The sequence below is a fragment of the Salmo salar genome, chromosome ssa17, assembly GCF_905237065.1.
Source record: "Salmo salar chromosome ssa17, Ssal_v3.1, whole genome shotgun sequence".
Taxonomy (NCBI): domain Eukaryota; kingdom Metazoa; phylum Chordata; class Actinopteri; order Salmoniformes; family Salmonidae; genus Salmo; species Salmo salar.
The window spans coordinates 6,819,652-6,843,292 of record NC_059458.1 but is presented as its reverse complement, the minus strand read 5'-3'; the positions used below and the strand labels follow the sequence as shown (position 1 = coordinate 6,843,292).

General features: G+C 41.3%; 1 protein-coding gene across 1 annotated transcript in view; it reads right to left on the bottom strand.

Moving 5' to 3' along the window:
• Nucleotides 1–20,303: 20,303 nt before the first annotated feature.
• The window catches only part of nalf1a (NALCN channel auxiliary factor 1a), an 85,407-nt gene continuing 82,069 nt past the window's right edge, over nucleotides 20,304–23,641 (bottom strand). The window contains exon 3 of the mRNA XM_014151342.2: nucleotides 20,304–23,619. Coding sequence (XP_014006817.1) covers nucleotides 23,291–23,619 — 329 coding nt within the window. The 3' untranslated portion in view covers nucleotides 20,304–23,290. The remainder of the gene's footprint in view (nucleotides 23,620–23,641) is intronic.

Below are 23,641 nucleotides of genomic sequence, written 5' to 3'. Positions count from 1 at the left end.
TGGTTACCACTCCTACCCAGTAACTAGAATATGCATATACTTATTACATATGGATAGAAAACACCCTAAATTTTCTAAAACTGTTTGAATGGTGTCTGTGAGTATAACAGAACTCAAATGGCAGGTCAAAACCTGAGAGATTCCTTTACAGGAAGTGGCCTGTCTGACCATTTCTTGAACTTCTTTTCCATCTCTATCATTTACTAAGGATCTCTGCTCTAACGTGACACTTCCCACGTCATCCATAAGCGCTCAGAGCCCGGGAAAAAACAGAATGTCGTCATTCCAGCCCCAGGCTGAAACACATTATCGCCTTTCTCAAGTGGCCGATCAAGGGACACTGGGCTTAGGCGCGTGACCCGACCGCCCCCGCCTTTGGGATTCTTTCCTCTGTTTGCCGAAAAGGAGATTCCCTGTCGGAATATTATCGCTTTTCTACGAGAAAAATGGCGTAAAAATTGATTTTAAACAGCGGTTGACATGCTTCGAAGTACGGTAATGGAATATTTAGAATTTTATTGTCACGAATTGCGCCATGCGCGCGACACTTCTTTACTATTTCGGATAGTGTCTGGAACGCACGAACAAAACGCCGCTATTCGGATATAACGATGGATTATTTTGGACCAAACCAACATTTGTTATTGAAGTAGCAGTCCTGGGTGTGCATTCTGACGAAGACAACAAAAGGTAATCAAACTTTTATAATAGCAAATATGATTATGGTGAGTGCTAAACTTGCCGGGTGTCTAAATAGCGAGCCCGTGATGCCTGGGCTATGTACTTAGAATATTGCAAAATGTGCTTTCACCAAAAAGCTATTTTAAAATCGGACATATCGAGTGCATAGAGGAGGTCTGTATCTATAATTCTTAAAATAATTGTTATGCTTTTTGTGAACATTTATCGTGAGTAATTTAGTAAAATGTTAGCGAATTCCCCGTAAGTTTGCGGGGGGTATGCTAGTTCTGAACGTCACATGCTAATGTAAAAAGCTGGTTTTTGATATAAATATGAACTTGATTGAACAAAACATGCATGTATTGTATAACATAATGTCCTAGGGTTGTCATCTGATGAAGATCATCAAAGGTGAGTGCTGCATTTAGCTGTCTTCTGGGTTTTGGTGACATTATATGCTGGCTTGAAAAATGGGTGTCTGATTATTTCTGGCTTGGTACTCTGCTGACATAATCTAATGTTTTGCTTTTGTTGTAAAGCCTTTTTGAAATCGGACAGTGTGGTTAGATTAACGAGAGTCTTGTCTTTAAATAGCTGTAAAATAGTCATATGTTTGAGAAATTGAAGTAAAGCGTCCCACCTAGCCCATAGAGGTTAAACTGCTGCGCCACTCGAGAACCCTTAGTAAAGTGTTACCATGTTTTCTTGATTGCACCCAGCCTCATTGTTGTGGTGGAAAAAATTCACAGCTATTCCACACAACATTCAAATAAAGATAGATTGATTTCACTCCAGCATCAACCCTATTATATGACTATTCTATTCAAGATCAATTTATCAAGCAAAACTAAACTTCATGAAAGTTATAGTTATAGTGATTGCAGATATTGTAATTTTGCGTTCATTGTTAAATCAACTGGGAAATTATTTTTCAAGGCTCTCAAAGCTTTTTAAAACACAACAGTGTCATGTTGAGATGAGAACTCTCTTTGACAAAGTGACAGAATATCAATTTGTCTCCCTTTTGGTCGATACAGCAAAATTTTAAATGTTAAATTAACTTACTGTAGTGTTAATCTTAACACTTGTGAGGTGTGTATATGTAGCCACTCTCAACAGAGTGAATTTCACACCATCAAAAGTGTTTAATTGTTAACATTTAGACAGTGTTTCTGTAACCCAATATATATTTTCCCTCAATGATTCTAGTGGTTTTTATGCAAATTGCTAATACTGCATCAAAGGCTCAGATAGTTGCCAGGGCATGTGTCATATGTACAGGCTTAATAATGTTGTGGGAGAGGCACACAGCGCCTTTGAGTATTTAGGCATGTCTACCAGTGGAGGCTCCTTGGAGGAAAAAGGAGAGGACCATCCTCCTCAGTAAATTTCATAAAAATAGATAAAACTAAATATATTCATGTCACCAAATTATTGATTAAAACACATTGTTTTGCAATGAAGGTCTACAGTAACCTCAACAGCACTCTGTAGGGTAGCACCATGGTGTATCCAGAGGACAGCTAGTTTCCGTCCTCCTCAGGGTACATTGACTTCAGTACCAAAGCTAGCAGGCCCGTGGTTCTCAACCCCTTCCATAGACTTACACAATAATTACGACCACTCCAGGAGGACATCCTCCAACCTATCAGAGCTCTTGCAGCATGAATTGACATGTTGTCCACCCAATCAAAGGATCAGATAATTAATCTAGTACTGAGAGCATAAGCTACAGCTAGCTAGCACTGCAGTGCGCACAATGTGGTTTGTAGTTGACTCAAAGAGGGAGAAAGACAACAAATTCATTTCTTCAAAATGTACGGAGAAGCAAGAGAGAGAGAGAACTAGCTATGTAGTATTTTTTGAAAAATGCAGCTCGCTAGCTGGTTTATCCTACTCAAAAATCCAGCTCGAAAAGAGAGGGATATACTGTATGTTAACTAGCTGGCTATGGCCATCCAACACTGGAACTCTTTCAAGTCAAGGTAAGCTTTTGGTTGTATTAATGTATTGCCACCGGCGCCTACCGTTTTAACTGCTAAACTGCTTGCTAACTGTACACTGTACAACATGATTGTAGCGGGTTTACTAATGCATTAGTTCTATTAGCTATGTTGTTGACTTGACCTTAGCTAATATGGTTTCAACGATGTTGGCTATGTGTAGCCATTATGATATGAAGGTTTGGCTTGGAAAGGTTTTTTCGGCTGGTCACAGACAGCAGATGTGTTGTGCACTGAAGTCCACAAGTGAAGGGAAAAGGTGAGAGGAGGAGAGCGCATAGATGCGCTCAATGATCTGGCTGGTATGAAAGTGAAATGAGTTTGCATGTGATCAGGGGTGTATTCATTCTGACTATTCCGTTAAAAATTGTTTCTTAAACGTAAGCAAATGGAACTAAATGGGGATAAACATGCCTGAATTTGTCCAACAAAAACTCTTGATGCAACTGTTGGACAAAGGATTACACCCTGGATCAGCTAGCCTCTTGAGCATCTGATCCCGTTAGCGGGATCAAAATCCAGCGAAAAATCATATCGCCAATTAGCATTAAAAAATTATCATAATTTTTTACAAAAATAAAAAATATATATTTTTTTTTTTTATAGATACACCTCTCCTGAATCGACCCACGTCGTCCGATTTCAAAAAGGTTTTACAGGAAAAGCAAATCATTAGATTATATTAGATGAGTCCATCGTAAAAAGCAGCTTCATAGCCATTTTCCGACCAACCACTTCCATCACATATTATCAATAAACAGCTAAATGTAGCACTAACCTTTTACAAACTTCATCAGATGGCACCCCTAGGACATCATGTTATACAATGCATGCATTCTTTTGTTCAATAAAGGTCATATTTATATATAAAAACAGCATTTTACATCTCTGTCTGACGTTGACTACCTAATTTCCCCTCAAAAGCGTCCCGGTAAACAATGCTACGTTTCAATAAATTGCTATACTATAACGATTTTTTAAATGTATATTGTCAATCTAACATTTATAGATGAATATCTCTTGAGAACACCCGTCATACCAGATTTTAAATTAACTTTACTGGGTAATCACACTTTGCGATAAAAGGAGATGCGATACTCAGAAAATCAGCTAATATACAGTGCTCGGCGCCATCTTGGATGCAACAGTATGAACCATCTCATCTTCAATAATATTGTCAATAATCGCCTACCTTTAGTTGTCTTCATCAGAAAGCATCCCAGGTCCACAACAGATGTATTTTCGGTCAAAAAGTCCATACTTCACGTTCCATTAGCCTGATGTTGGTAGCGCGTCCTATGGCTCTCTCCAAACGCAGCTCTGCACTTCATACTGAAAGCAATCCTCGCGCATGTAGGTTCGTTCAAACATGTCAAACGTTGTATAAAATAAATGTTCAGGGCCTCTAACACCAAGAGAGCCAATAAGATTCGAGGGGGATGATTTCATTGCCTTTAAAACCGTTTCCAAAGGTGGGGGCAGACATGGCCGCCGGCGTCATAATGGTGATGGCCCATCCCCTGTGACCAATTTCAAACTCCTGTCATTCACTGAGTTTTGACTCTATAAGGCTCAAACCACTGTGAAAGGACTGGCGACATCTAGTGGAAGCAATAGGAAGTGCCAAAATATTCCTAAACCCCTGTGTTTTTCAATGGGATAGGTTTAAACTCAATACAACACATCAGGTATCCACTTCCTGTCAGAAAATGTCTCAGGGTTTTGCCTGCCAAATGAGTTCTGTTATACTCACAGACACCATTCAAACAGTTTTAGAAACTTTAGAGTGTTTTCTATCCATATATAATAAGTATATGCATGCCCTATCTTCTGAGTTTGATTAGTAGGCCGTTGAAAATGGGAACGATTTTTTTTCAAAATGCGCTGTGGCGCCCCCTATCCTAGGGTATCCTCAAGAGGCTAGATGCAGGCAAGATTGTGCGAGGCAGTATTGAATCTGTCAATGTCTGTCACCTTGGTTACTAAAATTTCTCTCAACCTGTGCACCTGCGTTGTAAACTTTCATTCATAGGCTAGGTTGTAGCAACCTCATGATGGGTATAGGGAAAATTATAGTATCATGTACTAAGTAGCCTAAACATATCCATGTTACATTGAGCTGGGTGAATGAAATATGAATGACAGTCATTCAATATGCTGTAATAGTAATTCACCTAGTCAGCTAGTAATATGGATATTATGCACCTCAAACAATTTTCCACAAGGATAGACAAGGTAGGCCTAAATGCATTTTTCCTTCGAAATTAGCGGGTCACTGTTGCATGGTAATGTTTATTACAAATGTGTAACACATATGTGACTTTGAAATAATGCATCAGGTTAGGATAATGTGAAGAGTTTTACTCCAAAATGCTATATCCACCATATTTTTTTTCATTGGTGTTTTTAACTTTTAACTGCTTTCATACACAGTAAGTGAGTTGGTCCAAATACTTATGACTTCAACTGGGGGCACTACATACATGAAGTGCTTTCATTTCTAAACGGTAAAACAGATATATATGAAAATATACTCTTAGAATGAGTGGTGACTTGAGGAACACTGAAGATCCTCAAGGAACCCCTGCAGTCCTCAATGAACCATTGCTAGTCAATGGTTCATATTTGCACCTTTGGTTAGTTCAGAGGTTTTTGGAGGAACCTTTCATGTCTCAATATAGCAAAGGTTTCCTAGAGGGACCCTGAACTGTAAGTGTTGCGTAATAGGGACGTGGCTTTCAGATATATATTTTTGGCCACCCGTGGGAGTAAAGGTCATTCTTGTTCATCTGTTCTGATGTATTACCATCACATGTTAAGGTTGACATTGACCGTTTTGTAGCTTCAGTGAGGCTTACAGAGCTGTGAGTTCCTCAAGAGCAAATCCTGAAGTTTGAATAGTTACCACTTTATTACTATAATTACTATATGTAATAAATGTATTACTGTGTGTGTACAAACTTAACATGATGAACAGAAATTACATTTACTCAACGGGTGGCCAAAAATAACTATCTGAAAGCCACCCCTCCAATAAGCCACACCTCCAATCTTCAAAAAGCTTCCAGTTTGAATCTTTACACAGGGGTTCCTCAAAGGCCCCTTTCAGAACTGGAAAGGTTCTCCCTCTGTGGCAATTTTTTTAACCCCAAAATGTTTTTCCAGGCTCATTTCCTTCTAAATGTGTACACTGAAATAAAAGTTACTGTCGCCTCATATGAAAGATTTGATTTCAAATTCAAAACGCTGGAGCATAGAGCCAAGTTTAAAATGTTTACTTCACTGTCCAAATACATACTGTGTGTAGAGAAGTGTATGTCACTCTGGTTGTTGGAGCTATATGTTGTATGGTGAACTTCGGCTGCATCAGGGTTTATTTGTGAGTAAATCTGGCTTTGATAATAGATAGTGCCCACTTCACCTCACGTCACTGCACCTTTATGAGTCATAACACCTTTACTATCTTCGTTTGTGTTGTTGAAACACAAATGTGTTAAACTGCACTGTAACACAACATTGATACAACAAATACAGTAAAAAAATGTTGTGATGGAGTAGATTAGTTAAGCAGCCCCATCACATAAAGCTGTGTTTCTGTCACGCCCTGACCTGAGAGAGAGACGTTTGGTTTCTCTATTTTGGTTAGTTCAGGGTGTGATTTGAGTGGGCATTCGAGATTTGTAGTTCTTTGTTCTATTCTATGTTTTCTATTTCTATGTTGTCAGGTTCTAGTTTTGTATTCCTATGTTGGGTTTTGTTTGGGATGATCTCCAATTTGAGGCAGCTGGTCCTCGTTGTCTCTAATTGGAGATCATACTTAAGTAGGGTTTTTTTCCACCTGGGTTTGTGGGAGATTATCTTTGAGTCAGTGTATGTTTCACCTCTGCGTCACGGTTTGTTGTTTTTGTCATTCAGTTTATTTATATGTATTGCATAGTTTCACAGTGTAAATAAAATGTGGAACGACACACACGCTGCACTTTGGTCCGCTCCTCCTTCCTACGACAACCGTGACAGTTTCCAGAATGTAAAAACACATTCAACATGTACTTTTCTGAACCACCCAGCAGAAATGCTGTTGATATAAGGACTACTGCCATGTTATTAATACTCGTTACTGTTATTCACTATGTATTTATTCCTTGTGTCAATATTAAAACATTTTATTGTCTTTTTTAACTCTGCATTGTTGGAAAATGACCCATAAGTAAGCATTTGACTGTTAGTGTTCACCTGTTGTTTACGAAGCATGTGACAAATAACATTGGATTTGAAATACAGTATATCAGATAGGTTATGAGATTATCTGGATCTCCTATTATGTTGTTAGAGCTTACCACTGCTGTAGAGCAGTTAGACATTAGCAGAAGAGGGATTTTACATTAATAAAATACTGTATATCCCTCTTCATGATGAATTCTAGAATTTGCCCCACAGTTCTCTCTGACTCTGAACTAAATCCAGAGTTCTGTTGCTATGTGTTATGAATAATTATTTCTCTCACACACACACTCTTTCACAAACCGACTGACGCACAAATGCACAGACAAACATACGCTCACATACACAGAACGCAAGCTCATACGGATGAACGCACACACACACGCTAACAGCATGTTTGGATTTCTCATTGATTTTCATACAGTTCCTGTGGAGCAAATCTTTGAAACCAAATATTCTGGGAACCAACACTGTATACCAGGGTTGAGAGCATCATTGTCCCTTGCAATACCTTGAAGTTAATAGTCTGCCCTTGAGAGAGAGAGACATTGTGTTCTACTCTAATACACAGGACTCATCCCTCAGGCACAGGGTGTATGGTGATAGAGACTGGAGAGGGGATGTGGTTAGAATACAGTATTGGCATTGGCAGCACAGCACAGCATGGCAGCAGTTGCGGTCGAATATATTGGCACCCATGCATAGAGCGGGGACGATAAACCGTGTGGATCACTTATCGCAGGCATTTTGCTGATATTGTTCATTACGATAAGAAGCCTATACTAGAGAAATGTGAAGATTGAAATAGAATACGTTTTCTAATATAGGTGATCGTTAATGGGACAATTGATGGCTACAACCATCAAACGACTAGTAGTAGTTTAAGTAACATATAATGAAATCAAACTGTACAGCACATTAATGTTATAAATGTATTGTTCTATTTATTGTTATCGATAAATTCAGGCAATTCTTCGTGATATGGATTTTTGTCCATATCGCCCAGCACTTTTCTTAAATAATTCACAATTTCTGCTGATTTCATGATGCCTTGTACACATTCAAGGCCCCCACTACCAGGGGCAGAAAAGCAACCCCACAGCGTTATTGAACCTCCCCCATGTTTGATTGTAGGGAGGGTCTTCTTTTCTCTGACTGCTTGACCTACAACCAAACGAAGTATTCAACGAAATAACCCTCCTTACAATCAAACATGGGGACATCATAAAATCAGTAGCTTATCAAGGTGTTTCAGAGAGCAATGTTCAACCCAGTGTCCCAAAACTGGGTCTCCGTTAAAGGTTGTTGGTTTTCCAACAGGACAACAACCCCGAACACACATCAAAAAGCACTCAAGAATGGTTCATAAAGCACTGGACAGTTCTGGAATGGCCAGCGACAGTGGAGGCGTCTCAGAAGAGGAAGGGGAGGACCATCCTACTCAGTGAATTTCATAAAAATAAAAATGGTGAATCATTAAAAAAATATCATTTTTAGATAAACGTTTACTAAATATACTATTAATATGTCCCCAAATAGCTGATTAAAACACACTGTTTTGCAATGAAGGTCTACAGTAGCCTACACATCAGTGTAGGGTAGAACCATGATGTAGCTGGAGGACAGAAAATAGCTGTCCTCCAGCTACACCATGGTTCTACCATACACTGATGTGTAGGCTACTGTAGACCTTCATTGCAAAACAGTGTGTTGCATTGACTTCAATACAAAACCTAGGAGGCTCATGGTTCTCTCCTAGACATGTTGTCTTTCCAATCAAAGGATCAGAGAATGAATGTAGTACTGAAAGCTACGGTAGTACTGCAGTGCATACAATGTGGTGAGTAGTTGACACAAAGAGAGAGAAAGACAATAGTTGAACAGTTTTGAACAAATACTTTTCTTCAAAGATTAAGGAGAACCAGCAGAGAGACAGGGAGGCAGAGAGATATTTTGTTGTATTTATTTTTTCAGTTTCACTTACTCTAGCTAATGCAGCTAATTTAGTCTACTCAACAACCTGACTCAAATAGAGAGGAATTCCATTTTTGTTAGCAATCTGGCTGAGGCTATCCAACACTCCAACGTTTCCAATTCAAGGTAAGCTTTTGGTTTTATTAATCTTTTGTCACCGGGGCCTGCTGGTGTAACTGCTAAACCCGCTTGCTGTACACTACTCCATCATAGTACACATGGATTGGATTGTGGGTTTACTAACGCGTTTGTTCTAGTAGCTATATTGACTATGATGTTAGCTATCATGGTGACAACTATGTAGGCGGTGTGTAGCGTTTATGGTTTGGGTTAGGGTTGTATTCATTCTGCCAATTCTGTTGTAAAATGTTTCTTAAACGGAATGAAACAGGGATGGACCTACCTGAATTTGTCCAATAGTAAGCAACATGCAACAATTTCTAAGATTTTACTGAATTACAGTTCATAGATGGAAATCAGTCAAATTAAATAAATTCATCTAATCTATGGATTGGGAGCCAGGTCCACCCAATGAGGAGTGGACCTGGACCATGGTTACACGTGGTCTGTGGTTGTGAGGCAGTTTGGATGTACTGCCAAATTCTCTAATTTCACACTCTCTCAAAGCTTGAGTTATATGTGGCATTCTGTTGTGTGACAAAACTGCACATTTTAGAGTGGCTTTTTATTGTGCCCAGCACAAGGTGCACCTGTGTAATGGTCATGTTGTTTAATCAGATTATTAATATGCCACACCTGTCAGTTGGATAGATTATCTTGGCAAAGGAGAAATTCTCACTGACAGTGTTAGTAGAAATAGAAATAAGCTTATAGAAATAATCTTTTTTTGCATATGAAACATTTCTGGGATCTTAAATTTCAGCTCATGAGAAATGGGACCAACACTTTACATGTTGTGTTTATATTTTTGTTCAACATAGTAGCCTAAACCTATCAATGTGACCTTGAGCTAGGTGAATGGAATATGAATGACAGTCATCCAATATACTGTAATAGAAATAAGGCCATGCTCATAAAAAAATAGTACACAGCTGCTAAAAGGAAGCATCTCAGATCACCTGACGTGACTAAGTCCTGGATTCATAAGATTGAGCGTTAACTAGCATTACCCAGCATGGGCCGACATCCGCATAGCAGTGTTGGAGGTGTAACTGCGGTATGAACTGTCATATCGATGAGTGGCTGCTCTTCTGTGTCACAAACAACTCCCTTCCTTATTATCCCTACCGTGTTAGAAGTTCAAAAAGGTGCTAGAAAGTGTAGGCTCTCAAATGTCTAACCAGTGATGTTAGGGTAATGCATGTTTTCATGTTAATTTGGATGGAGGATTTTATGCCTATCAGTCTAATTTGAGTGTTTGAACTTGGAACGTGGTTGCATGAACTTCTCATGTGGCTGCATGGGATTTGTCAAATTATTTGGGTGTGGTTTCGTTGCATCCAACACAATGAGCCGCTACGTGGATGTTAATCTGATTGGATCTTGCCCTACATCCTTGCTATGTTAGCCCTAAGGGTACAATCTTAGTTGTATTCACATACACAGGTAGTGCCCATAAGTGGAGAGAAAGGTTTATGCAGAGAAAAGAATGCCTGAGCAGAAATAACTATGGTTGCATCCAAAAAGGCACCCTATTCTATATTTACTGAACTATGCAGAGAATAGGGTGCTATTTTGGATGCAGACAATAACCCTTTTTATACCTGGCACTAAATCACGTGTCCTGATCTTGTCCACATTCTGATTGTTCCCACATTTTTTTTTAAATGTGTGTACAAACGGTATTAAAATGTGTGTTTATCTGTCCACTGTGTCCGCATTGTGACTATACTACCTGGTCCATCCCTCTAGGCAAATTATTTCACAGCTATTCTTTCTAAATAATATTTATTTATTTATTTGAAAATACATATTGTTACCTAGCCTCGCGAGCCAGCTTGATTTCGCAAGCTTACATAAATTATTCGCTAGCGAAGACAAATGATAAGCTTGCAATCTCAGGCTGGCTCGCGGGGCTAAATGGTACCACCTGTCAATGATTTTAGTGGGCAGGATAATGATTATTTAAATTGTTTCACTGTCCAGATCTGTCTCCACTTGTAAGTTATTCAGCCACAATATGTGCCTGACTACCTCCGGAAGATCATCTGGTAAGGAAGATCTAATCACAATCAGATAAAAATGCGTCTTTTAATTGTCTACATTTGTCAAAAATGTGGGTACAATCAGAATGTGAAATGAGATCAGTACAAAGGACGCATGTTAGAACTAGGTATAAATGGGACTTCAGCCTATCAACAGTCACACAATTATTCATGGCCATGAAACAGAACTGTTACACTCCCATTGGCTAGTCAATGCATCTACAGGTGTTAAAGTAAAAAAAAGCCGGCAAAAGACAGCACTGACAGAATGCAAACCCAATGTTTGCAGTGTAACTTCACCATAGATGAGAGCAGTAACTGATACCAGACTAGTACTTTTACACAGCATTGTTCTCCCAACCAACACCTTAGGTTTCACACTCAGTGGTGGTGATGTGACTCATTAGTGTTATAGTGTTATCGATTAGATAACTTACTCCTAGAGATGACTCTCCATACAGAAGGCATAATATTATAATGGTCATATACATTACATTACCACACATTAGTCATTGGGGTTGACAGGTAGCCTAGAGCAGTGGTTCCCAACTGAATTTTGCTCTGCCAGAGTCCCCATGAAATACCACCTCATGTACATTTTACCAGCAAGCCTATGGTCTCATGAGTCTTCTCATGTACCCCCTGTGGATAGACCAAGTTCCCCCACTGGGCCTAGTACCCCTGCTTGAGAACCACTGGTCAGGAGTGGGCTTGCAACTGGAGGGTTGCTGGCATCAGCATCTTAGATGCCATCTCCTGCTGTTGTACCCTTGAGCAAGGCACGTAGCCCTTAAACCTCTAAACTGTTTACACATATAACTACTAAGCATAAACAGCATATTATGATTAGCAAATGCTACCAGGGGTATATCAAATCCAGGGGATACATTGTCAGAAAATGAGCCTATTAGCTATACTTCTCGAACCACCTACATCAGCACCATTATCCCGGAAACACTAGGCCCACTCCAATTCGCATACTGCCCCAACAGATCCACAGATGACGCAATCTCAATCGCACTCCACACTGACCTTTACCAGCTGGACAAAAAGAACACCTATGTCAGAATGCTGTTCATTGACTACACCTCAGCATTCAACACCATAATACCCACAAAGCTCATCACTAAGCTAAGGACTCTGGGACTAAACACATCCCTCTGCAAATGGATCCTGGACTTCCTGACGGGCCGCCCCCAGGTGGTAAGGGTAGGCAACAACACATCTGCCATGCTGATCCTCTACACGGGGGCCCCTCAGGGGTGCATACTTAGTCCCCTCCTGTATTCTCTGCTCACCCACGACTGTGTTGCCAACCATGACTCCAACACCATCATTAAGTTTGCTGACGACACAACAGTGGTAGGCCTGATAACCGACAACGATGAGAGTTCAGAGACCTGGCAGTGTGGTGCCAGGACAACAACCTCTCCCTGAACGTGAACAAGACAAAGGAGATGAGTGTGGACTACAGGAAAAGGAGGGCCTTGGAGTGGGTTGACAGTTTCAAGTTCCTTGGTGTCCACATTACGAACAAACTATCATGGTCCAAACACACCAAGACTGTTGTGAAGAGTGCACGACAACACCTTCTCCCCCTCAGGAGACTTAAAAGATTTGGCATGTGTCCCCACATCCTCAAAAGGTTCTATAGCATCACCATCGAGAGCATCCTGACCGCTTACATCACCGCCTGGTATGGAAACTGCTCGGCATCTGACCATAAAGCTCTACAGAGTAGTGCGTACGGCCCAGTACATCACTGGGGACAAGCTTCCTTCCATTCCAGGACCTATATACTAAGCGGTGTCAGAGGAAGGCCCAAAAAATTGTCAAAGACTCCAGTCACCCAAGTTATAGACTGTTCTCTCTGTTACCGCACGGCAAGCGGTACCGGAGTGTTAAGTCTAGGTCCAAAAGGCTCTTTAATAACCTGTTAGGGCTAGGGGGCAGTATTGACACGGCTGGATAAAAAACATACCCGATTTAATCTGGTTACCACTCCTACCCAGTAACTAGAATATGCATATACTTATTACATATGGATAGAAAACACCCTAAATTTTCTAAAACTGTTTGAATGGTGTCTGTGAGTATAACAGAACTCAAATGGCAGGTCAAAACCTGAGAGATTCCTTTACAGGAAGTGGCCTGTCTGACCATTTCTTGAACTTCTTTTCCATCTCTATCATTTACTAAGGATCTCTGCTCTAACGTGACACTTCCCACGTCGTCCATAGGCGCTCAGAGCCCGGGAAAAAACAGAACGTTGTCATTCCAGCCCCAGGCTGAAACACATTATCGCCTTTCTCAAGTGGCCGATCAAGGGACACTGGGCTTATGCGCATGACCCGACCGCCCCCGCCTTTGGGATTTTTTCCTCTGTTTGCCGAAAAGGAGATTCCCTGTCGGAATATTATCGCTTTTCTACGAGAAAAATGTTGTAAAAATTGATTTTAAACAGCGGTTGACATGCTTCGAAGTACGGTAATGGAATATTTAGAATTTTATTGTCACGAATTGCGCCATGCGCGCGACACTTCTTTACTATTTCGGATAGTGTCTGGATATAACGATGGATTATTTTGGACCAAACCAACATTTGCTATTGAAGTAGCAGTCCTGGGTGTGCATTCTGACGAAGACAACAAAAGGTAATCAAACTTTTATAATAGTAAATATGATTATGGTGAGTGCTAAACTTGCCGGGTGTCTAAATAGCGAGCCCGTGATGCCTGGGCTATGTACTTAGAATATTGCAAAATGTGCTTTCACCAAAAAGCTATTTTAAAATCGGACATATCGAGTGCATAGAGGAGGTCTGTATCTATAATTCTTAAAATAATTGTTATGCTTTTTGTGAACGTTTATCGTGAGTAATTTAGTAAAATGTTAGCGAATTCCCCGGAAGTTTGCGGGGGTATGCTAGTTCTGAACGTCACATGCTAATGTAAAAAGCTGGTTTTTGATATAAATATGAACTTGATTGAACAAAACATGCATGTATTGTATAACATAATGTCCTAGGGTTGTCATCTGATGAAGATCATCAAAGGTGAGTGCTGCATTTAGCTGTCTTCTGGGTTTTGGTGACATTATATGCTGGCTTGAAAAATGGGTGTCTGATTATTTCTGGCTTGGTACTCTGCTGACATAATCTAATGTTTTGCTTTCGTTGTAAAGCCTTTTTGAAATCGGACAGTGTGGTTAGATTAACGAGAGTCTTGTCTTTAAATAGCTGTAAAATAGTCATATGTTTGAGAAATTGAAGTAATAGGATTTTTAAGGTTTTGAAAATCGCGCCACAGGCTGCCAGTGGCTGTTACGTAGGTGGGGCGTCCCACCTAGCCCATAGAGGTTAACAGCTTCTACCCTCAAGTCATAAGACTGCTGAACAATTAATCAAATGGCCACCCGGACTATTTACATTGCCTGCCCCCTCCCCCCCCCCTTTGATTTTACTTTGCTGCTACTCACTGTTATATAATTTGATGTCCACACTGGATGAATCCATGGCTATATAGTGGCTATGTAGTGACATCTTGTGGTGCAGGAGAGCATTACTGCTTACTACATCTACATGTGGGTATCAGTATGTGAACTGCAAGTTATGACTCAGGAGTCACACTCCTCTAGTGGCTTCACACCTGCAATGCCAGTGAGGATATTGTGACGGTATTTTTCCTAGGATACGTTTACAAATATTGGCTGCATTCTATGCTAACAACATTGCAGGTGCCTGCCAGATCTCACAATGGCTGGATAAGTGTTTAACATTTCAGCTAAACACATCATATGATATAGGAATCTGATCCATTGGTTGATGCTTTGCAAGATCTGCAATGTAGTCAACCTGGAACCGATGGGCACGTTCGAGCTGATCACTATTGTCAAGTCAATGGTCATGCTTTTCAAAGTGTGTTGCTTTCTGGGGATAAAAATTGTCTGACTTTCATCTACATGTCGACTGCATGAACTTTACAAAAATCATGACGTTTTGACTGCAAGTTTCTGCAGTTGATTTTCATCAACTTCATCCTGCAGCCATCGCATGCATTGTGGGAGGCTCTATGTCAACGAATCATTCCGGTGTTTTTGTTTTACCCATGCGAACGTGACCAAAGACGTGACTGAGACAGGAACCACTTTGCCACAATTCATGTGTAGCCTACAGTGAAGAAATAAATGTAATTGAAGCTCACTCTCACTAAATGATTGTACTGTGCATTCAGAAAGTATTCAGACTCCTTGACTTTGTCCACATTTTGTTACATTTCAGCCTTATTCTAAAACGGATTGAATCATTTTTTCCCCTAATCAATCTACACACAATACCCCATAATGATGAAGTGAAAACAGGTTCTTTGACATTTGCGCAAATGTATTATAAAAAAATAGAAATACCTTATTTACATAAGTATTCAGATCCTTTGTTATGAGACTCGAAAGGAAGCTGAGGTGCATCCTGTTTCCATTGATCATCCATGAGATGTTTCTACAACTTGATTGGAGTCCACCTGTGGTAAATTCAATTGATTGGACATGATTTGGAAAGGCACACACCTGTCTATATAAGGTCCCACAGTTGACAGTGCATGTCAGAGCAAAAACCAGTCTTGAGGTCGAAGGAATTGGGATCTATAGGGGGAGCCTGGGCAACTGAAATGTCTGACCTTTTTCAACAGTCTGACTGTGAACATCTGTCCAAAAAAAATATTAAGGGAGACATAGATATGATTAAAAAACAACCGTTGATGCAATATGAAAATAAATGGGTGGAGGAGATTAATCATAAACCCTAATTGAGAACCTTTTGTTTGATTAAGGGTGAATTTGTGTGTGAGAGATATATTAAGTATAACCTACCTAAAAGCAAGAGATCACTGTGTGCACAGGTAAGATCAGGGATATTGCCTCTGCGTATTGTTTTTTTATCCATTGTGTATTTCCATTTGCAGAATATTTAGATAAAGCCTGGAATAAAAGAAAAATGGCTACCTATAATTCAATTATAAAAATATTTAGCTTCTATGTGGTAAATGGCACGTGTATATATAGATTGTGTATAGATTGTTCCATATGAATCTTATTTTTGTGCCAGATGGTTCAAATGCCTTCTGTTTCTTTTTTTCTGTATTTATTTATTTATTTATCTGTTTATGTTATGTTATGTATGTATTTATATTCTTTTACTACTCCAGGGATATAATTATTGTTTGGATAACCTTATTTAATACTAAGTATTTTTATGTGATACGCAATGCAGAGAAAACCGTAAGAATAATTATTATTTAATTACCATAGTCAATTATTGTAATGTTTGTTTGTGTCAATTAATATCATTAGGGATGGGTTGCCAATTGGCGATTTGACAAAAAAAGAACATTTCATTCATTCGTCTGTAGAGCTCCGAGACAGGATTGTGTTGAGGCACAGATCTGGGGAAGGGTACCAAAAACGTTCTGCAGCATTGAAGGTCCCCAAGAATACAGTGGCCTCCATCAATCTTAAATGAAAGAAATTTGGAACCACCAAGACTTGCTAGAGCTGGCCGCCAAGCCAAACTGAGCAATCGGGGGAGAAGGGCCTTGGTCAGGGAGGTGACCAAGAACCTGATGTTCACTCTAACAGAGCTCCAGAGTTCCTCTGAGATGGGAGAACCTTCCAAAAGGACAACCATCTCTGTAGCACTCCACTAATCAGGCCTTTATCTTAGAGTGGCCAGATGTAAGCCACTCCTCAGTAAAAGGCACACGACAACCCTCTTGGAGTTTGACAAAAGGCACCTAAAGGACTCTCAGACCATGAGAAACAAGATTCTCTGATCTGATGAAACCAAAGACTGAACTCTTTGGCCTGAATACCAAGCATCAATTCTGGAGGAAACCTGGCACCATCCCTACTGTGAAGTATGGTGGAGGCAGCATCATGCTGTGGGGATGTTTTTCAGCGGTACGGACTGGGAGACTAGTCAGGATCGAAGGAAAGATGAATGGAGCTAAGTACAGAGAGATCCATGATGAAAACCTGCTCCAGAGTGTTCAGGACCTCAGACTGGGGCAAAGGTTCACCTTCCAACAGGACAACGACCCTAAGCACAGCCAAGACAACACAGGGGTGGCTTTGGGACAAGTCTCTGAATCTCCTTGAGTGGCTCAGCAAGAGCCCGGACTTGAAACCGATCAAACATCTCTGGAGAGACCTGAAAAAAGCTGTGCAGCGATGCTCACCATCCAACCTGACAGAGCTTGAGAGGATCTGTAGAGAAGAATGGGATAAATTCCCCAAAGACAGGTGTGCCAAGCTTGTAGCGTCATACCCAAGAAGACTTAATCGCTGCCAAAGGCGCTTCAGCAGAGTTCTTGTTAGATGACTTGTTAGATATTGCTGCACTGTCGGAACTAGAAGCGCAACTGGAAGCACCAGCATTTCGCTACACTCGCAATAACATCTGCTAACCATGTGTATGTGACCAATAAAATGTGATTTGATTTGATTCAGCAAAGTACTGAGTAAAGGGTCTGAATACTTATGTAAATGTAATATTTAATTTACATATTTTTTCGTTTGCAAAAATGTCAAAAATACTGTTTTTGCTTTGTCATTATGGGGTATTGTGTGTAGATTGATGAGGGGGGGGAAACGATTTAATCAACTTTTGAATAAGGCTGTAGCATATGAAAATGTTGAAAAAGTCAAGGGCTCTGAATACTTTATATATTCACTGTATAATGTACACACATATTATTTCAGTTTGTGACTGGGTGACTTTTTTTCAACATTATAAAAACCTTTTATAAACAATGGCAACTTTGCCATGTTGATCTGAGCCTTACAGTTGGAAAACCACATGAGTTTCCAAATTTCGGCTGTGGCAGATGCACCTCCCTGTCTTCACTCCTCGACTTTCATCTAATCGATTGCTTAAGCCATACCACTCAAACCCGTCAACATTCTGGGGCCCAGATTTACTAAAGTTTTGCACTAGATTGTTTATTCCCTTTCGATAAAAAAAGGCATCAATGAAGACCGAATCAAAGAGGTAAAATAAAGAGAAAGAATAAAGAATAAGTATAAATGAATGAAGACTGTTTCATGTTTTAGCTGAATGTTTTAGGTTTTATGCCTTTCTGAAAAAAAGATGCAAAACTTTGCACCTGGTGAAGATGCAGAGTAAAACTGGCCCTGGAAGTTTACTTGTGTCATAGGCGTCGTAAGGATTGGACCAAGGCGCAGCGGGTATAGTGATTATCTTCTTTATTTACTTACTAAAGTGAACACTCAAACGAAAACAATAAACGACTACCAACAGTTCTGTAAGGTAATCCAACTATACAGAAAGCAAGCACCCACAAAACACAAGTGAAACAAACAGAACTATATATGGGGAGGGCTACATCCCCCCTTCCCAATCCTCCCACCACGGAGGTGGCTCTGGCTCTGGCTGTAGCTCCCGTTCAGCAGACTCTGGGCTGCACAGCATCGCTGGAGGCCCCGGGCTGAGAGGCGTCGCTGGAGGCTCCTGGCTGGGGAGCGCCTCTGTAGGCTCCGGACTGTAGGCCGTCTCTGTAGGCTCCGGAATGTAGGCCGTCTCAGTAGGTTCTGGACGGGGAACTGTCGCCAGAAGCTCTGGACGGGGAACTGTCGCCGGAAGCTCTGGACGGGGAACTGTCGCCGGAAGCTCTGGACTGGGAATGCGCACTGGAGGCCTGATGCGTGGGGCTGGCATAGGAGGTGCCAAACTGGTGACACGCACCTCAGGGCGAGTGTGGGGAGCAGGAACAGGACGTACTGGGCTGGACAGGTGCACTAGAGGTCTGGAGCTTATAGCTGGCACACCCCGTCCTGGCTGAATGGTGACTGTAGCCCGGCACGGGCAGAGCGCTGGCACAGGGCGAACTGGGCTGTGCTGGAGAGTGAGGGCTGCCATGCGTAGAGCAGGCGCAGGGTAAGCTGGACCGAGGAGACGCACCGGCGGCCAGATGCGCTGAGCAGGCACACTCCTTCCTGGCTGAGTGCCAACTCTAGCACGGCAACGCTGCGGAGCCCGTACCAACCGCACCGGACTGTGCATGCGGATAGGCGAGATAGTGCTCATCACCCCGTAATGCATCGCTCGCCCCTCCGCACACCTGCTCAGTCGTGCCCTCTCTGCCAGTACCTCCTTCCGGAATCTTGCGTCAAGCTCGGCGCTCGACTCCCTTCTCAGCTCCGGTTTACATTTACATTACATTTTAGTCTTTTAGCAGACGCTCTTATCCAGAGCGACTTACAGTAGTGAAAGCATACATTTCATTTTTTTTTTTTCTCCGTACTGGTCCCCCGTGGGAATCGAACCCACAACCCTGGCGTTGCAAACACCATGCTCTACCAACTGCTCCACGGCTCCCTCCGAATAGCCCGGGAAGTTCCCCCCTGACCTAGCAACACTCCCCTTATTCCCCCCCCCCAAAAAAAAAATGTTGGGTCTGCCTCTCCACCTCCTGAATAGGAGGATACAATGCCTCGTACCTTTGTCGTTCCCTCTTCGACTCTTCCAACTCCGCCTTCGGGCGCTGGTACTCCCCCAGCCTGGCTCCATGAACCCTTGCCCTCGAGGATCTCCTCACACGTCCATGACTCGAGATACTTCTCCCGTTGCTCCTTCTTCCGCTGCTTGGTCCCTGTTTGGTGGGTGGTTCTGTCATAGGCGTCGTAAGGATTGGACCAAGGCGCAGCGGGTATAGTGATCATCTCCTTTATTTACTGACTAAAGTGAACACTCAAACGAAAACAATAAACGATAACCAACAGTTATGTAAGGTAACCCAACTATACAGAAAGCAACCACCCACAAAACACAAGTGAAACGAACACAACTAAATATGGCCTCCAATTAGAGACAACAACAACCAGCTGCCTCTAATTGGAGGTCATTGCCAAAAACCAACATAGAACTAGAATAACCATAAAAATATAAAACATAGAACAAAACCCCAAAAACATCAAAACACCCAAAACAAACACCCCCTGCCATGCCCTGACCATACTACAATGACAAATAACCCCTTTTACTGGTCAGGACATGACAACCTGTTCACCAAAAAAGTGCTGGGGGACTGCTTTTTTGCTATTGTTTGAATCCCAGATTGCCCACTTACCACAGAATATTGGCCAAATTCAATTGGTCTGGCTACAGGCCTACAGTCAGGTAACCGTGGTCAGTGGTACAAAATAAAATACAATCCAAAAGAAAGCAGACAACAATCATATTTAACATCATTTTTATTTTATTTTGAACAAAATTTTAATAAATGTGGCTGCATTTCTCTTACGTTCAAAAAAGATGATGACTTTCGAGACGCATTATAAATTATTTCATCAAACTCTTTTGTAGAAAAAGAAAAGATAATTGCAAACTAAAGCATCTATCTTATGATAATATGACAATAGTAAGATAAATAAGGTATCTGTGTTCTTTTTTTTTTTTTTTACAATTTTTCTTCATTATTTTCCTTGCACACACCTATCACACCTTTTCCCAATCCTCTCTCCTACTGATCTGACTTACAATGCTGTAGACAGTTCTTAACAAGGTCCAACTTCAAATAAAGTACAACATTAAAAGGCTTTATAAAGCATGCATAAAGTCTTCATAAGCACTACATACTGTAGATGCTTATAAAGCCTTTACAAGTTGTAGTTTGTTTGAAGTGAGACCATTAACAGAAAATGCAACCAAAAACAAGAAAAACAAACACAAGAAGCTTTCCCTAAAAAGAAAAACAGAACAATCTGGAATATCTCACTTCTCTAGGACATATTTACACCAGTTAACAGTTGTTCAACTGAAGTCCAATGCATATGGCATAACATGTCATTCAACATCGTGTTTTTTCTTCAGAAAAATTATTATACAACCATTGTGCAGACAAACTCTCTGTTGAATCACAAAAACAACAGTTGTATCACAACCATTCTGCCAAATGTGTTGTACATCAGTTGTGCAACTTGAGTACTGTATATACGGGGCCAGACAGGGTTGGGACATCTGCATAGATCCACAAGGTTCAGATCATGAATGTTTGGGGGAGCTTGTTGGAGGTTATTTCTACAGAGAGGGGGTTACATCCGCTGCTGTCTTTTGGGGGAATAAAGTTAATGTGAGGGAAACAATGAAGTCATGTTGTTGATTGATGGTTACAAAGAACAGTTCACCTCGATGAGTGTCTGTGAGAAAATCAACTGTTACGAGGACCTAAGGGGGAAACAGTATAATGTGAAAAGGCTATAGCACATAGCCTTTCAGGGTGAAGTTTTCCCTAGGTAAAGATCAAGGATCAGTTTTCCCTCCCCCAATTCTAACACCTAACCATTAGTGGGTAAAATGCTAAACTGACTCAAGATCAGCGTATTGAAGAAACTTCACCCTAATCCTCAGATTGATGTCTTCATGCCCAGAGTACGGTTGACTTTAGAGTTATTCCGGCTGTACTGATTATATGTACGCGTAGAAAAAACAAAGGTGCCATAATATGCACTACTCAGTTAAATGGGAAGGATAATACAGGGGATGTCAAGGTCAAAGGTGAAAGCATAAGGAGCCTATCAGATGTCTTCCCCTACGTGCAATATCAATGAGTACCGGTTAGCAGCAGTCACACCAACGGAGTAAATACAGTATGTAGAGCCAGCCCTTGAAAACTCCTTACACTCACACAAACGCCTACTAGCTAAGGCCTTAGATCTGTGTAAAGATACAAGGTTATTATCTTGGTCACGATGATAATAAGGTCAAATAGAGACAAAGAGTATGTATGATCCATCCTGGGTTCAAATTGTGTCCGTTTTCTGTCGAATGTGTTGAGCATTTGATTGAGCTTGTCTGGAGATGCCACATGGGCAGGGTTTTCATTTATACTTTTGGGACAATCCCATTGGGTACATTGTGCCAGGCAAGCTCAATCGAGTGCAGCTAAAATATTTCAAAGAGAACAAATACTATTTGAACCCAGGTATGGTTGATCTTTTCAATGCTACTCGACTAGCACTTTCGCATCTGAAAACGACTCAGTAAGAGATATATTTTGTTTCGATGTGTTCCTGTGTCTCCCCTTGTGACACCTCTCCCAATGTGTGAAGAGAACTGGCTGTAATGTACTGGTATGACGTACCAGAGACTTATATTGAGAAATATATGAGTCAAATACAAAAGCCTGACGTACAGTTCTAGGATGTACTGCTTTAGAAAAACAGAGTCTATCTAAGCCAACAGGTGACTTGATTTGAGGTAAATTGAGCTTTGTTGATCCGACGTCCCCTTTGGGCCCATCACATACAAACACATGGACACAGGATAATGAGAGAGAAACTTATTGGCTCAAATAATATAAACTCCGAGGTACACTGAAGCCAATTGGTGGGACAGTTTTGAATCCAAGTGACAAGACCTCCACTGCTACCCTATTCACACTACTGAGCCAAGCTAAGACGAGCTGAGCTGTACTGTACTGCACTGGCCTGGTTACACATTCAGCATATTTGCTGGAACCATGCAACCGTGTAAAGAAAACAATCCAAGCGAGCACAATACGGTTCAGATCGGCAAAATAGTGTAAAAAGGTATACTACACCTGCTCTTCACTGGCTCTGGATTAGAGTTATATGTACTGCCATGAGAGAACCCTGTTATGACTGATATTTTCAATGTATCCACCAGGACAGGCGGGGATCTATAAGTGTTTACTCTTTCTGTTTGTGTTTGAGTTAAGAATATTGTTAGCATATCCACTGTCTGTTACCTCAAAAGAAGCTAAATGTTACTGGTGATGAGAGGGGTGGATAAAAATACACAGGTTGGTGATACCTTTTTCAATATTCTCTGCCTCTTATATGTTCTAAGACAACCAATTCACATTCCAATAAACTCCACAAACAACTGAACAAGGAGGAGAGAGAAAATTATATCGTACATTCTGATGAAACAAGAGACAGAAAAGGTGAACTCAGGTTTAGATTGACACGGTGATATGATATTGATCCTTTGGTCTGAGGTGTGTTGGCCCCGCCCATGTCGTCGCCTCTCCACATGACTACAATTCCCAGCATCCTTTGCTCCTGGTAAATTGCTCTCACTTCCTGTGGCCCAATTAGGCTTTAACAGCACATACCAGGGACCTTCCAGGGTTCTCTCTGAACAGAGACGCAGCAGCCAGAACTGGTCAGAACCGGTTTTTCAACTCACTCACTTTTTGCAATTTTTATCCATTATTCCTCACTGGAGGAGCTTTCCTCCAGGGGGAAAATGGCAGCCACACCGATGACCCCAGTGGAATTTTGGGAGCTGGTGGTGATGGTGACTACAGTGTGCAGGAGAACAAAGACCAGCAGGCACAGCTTCAGCCGGCCGCTGCTGCTGCACAGTCTGGTGGGTGTTGCGGCCGAGGTGACTGATGTCGACACCCTCTGTTGGTGATGGCAGGAGGGTGTTGGAGTCCTTTTCAGCGTCCCACGGGAACGGTTGTCCGGTTTAGAGTCCCACCGGACGTCGCAGCACTCTGCCTGGTTGTTGGGCTGCCCATGGCTCCCCAGTAGCCCTGTGGGGGATGAAGAGAGTAG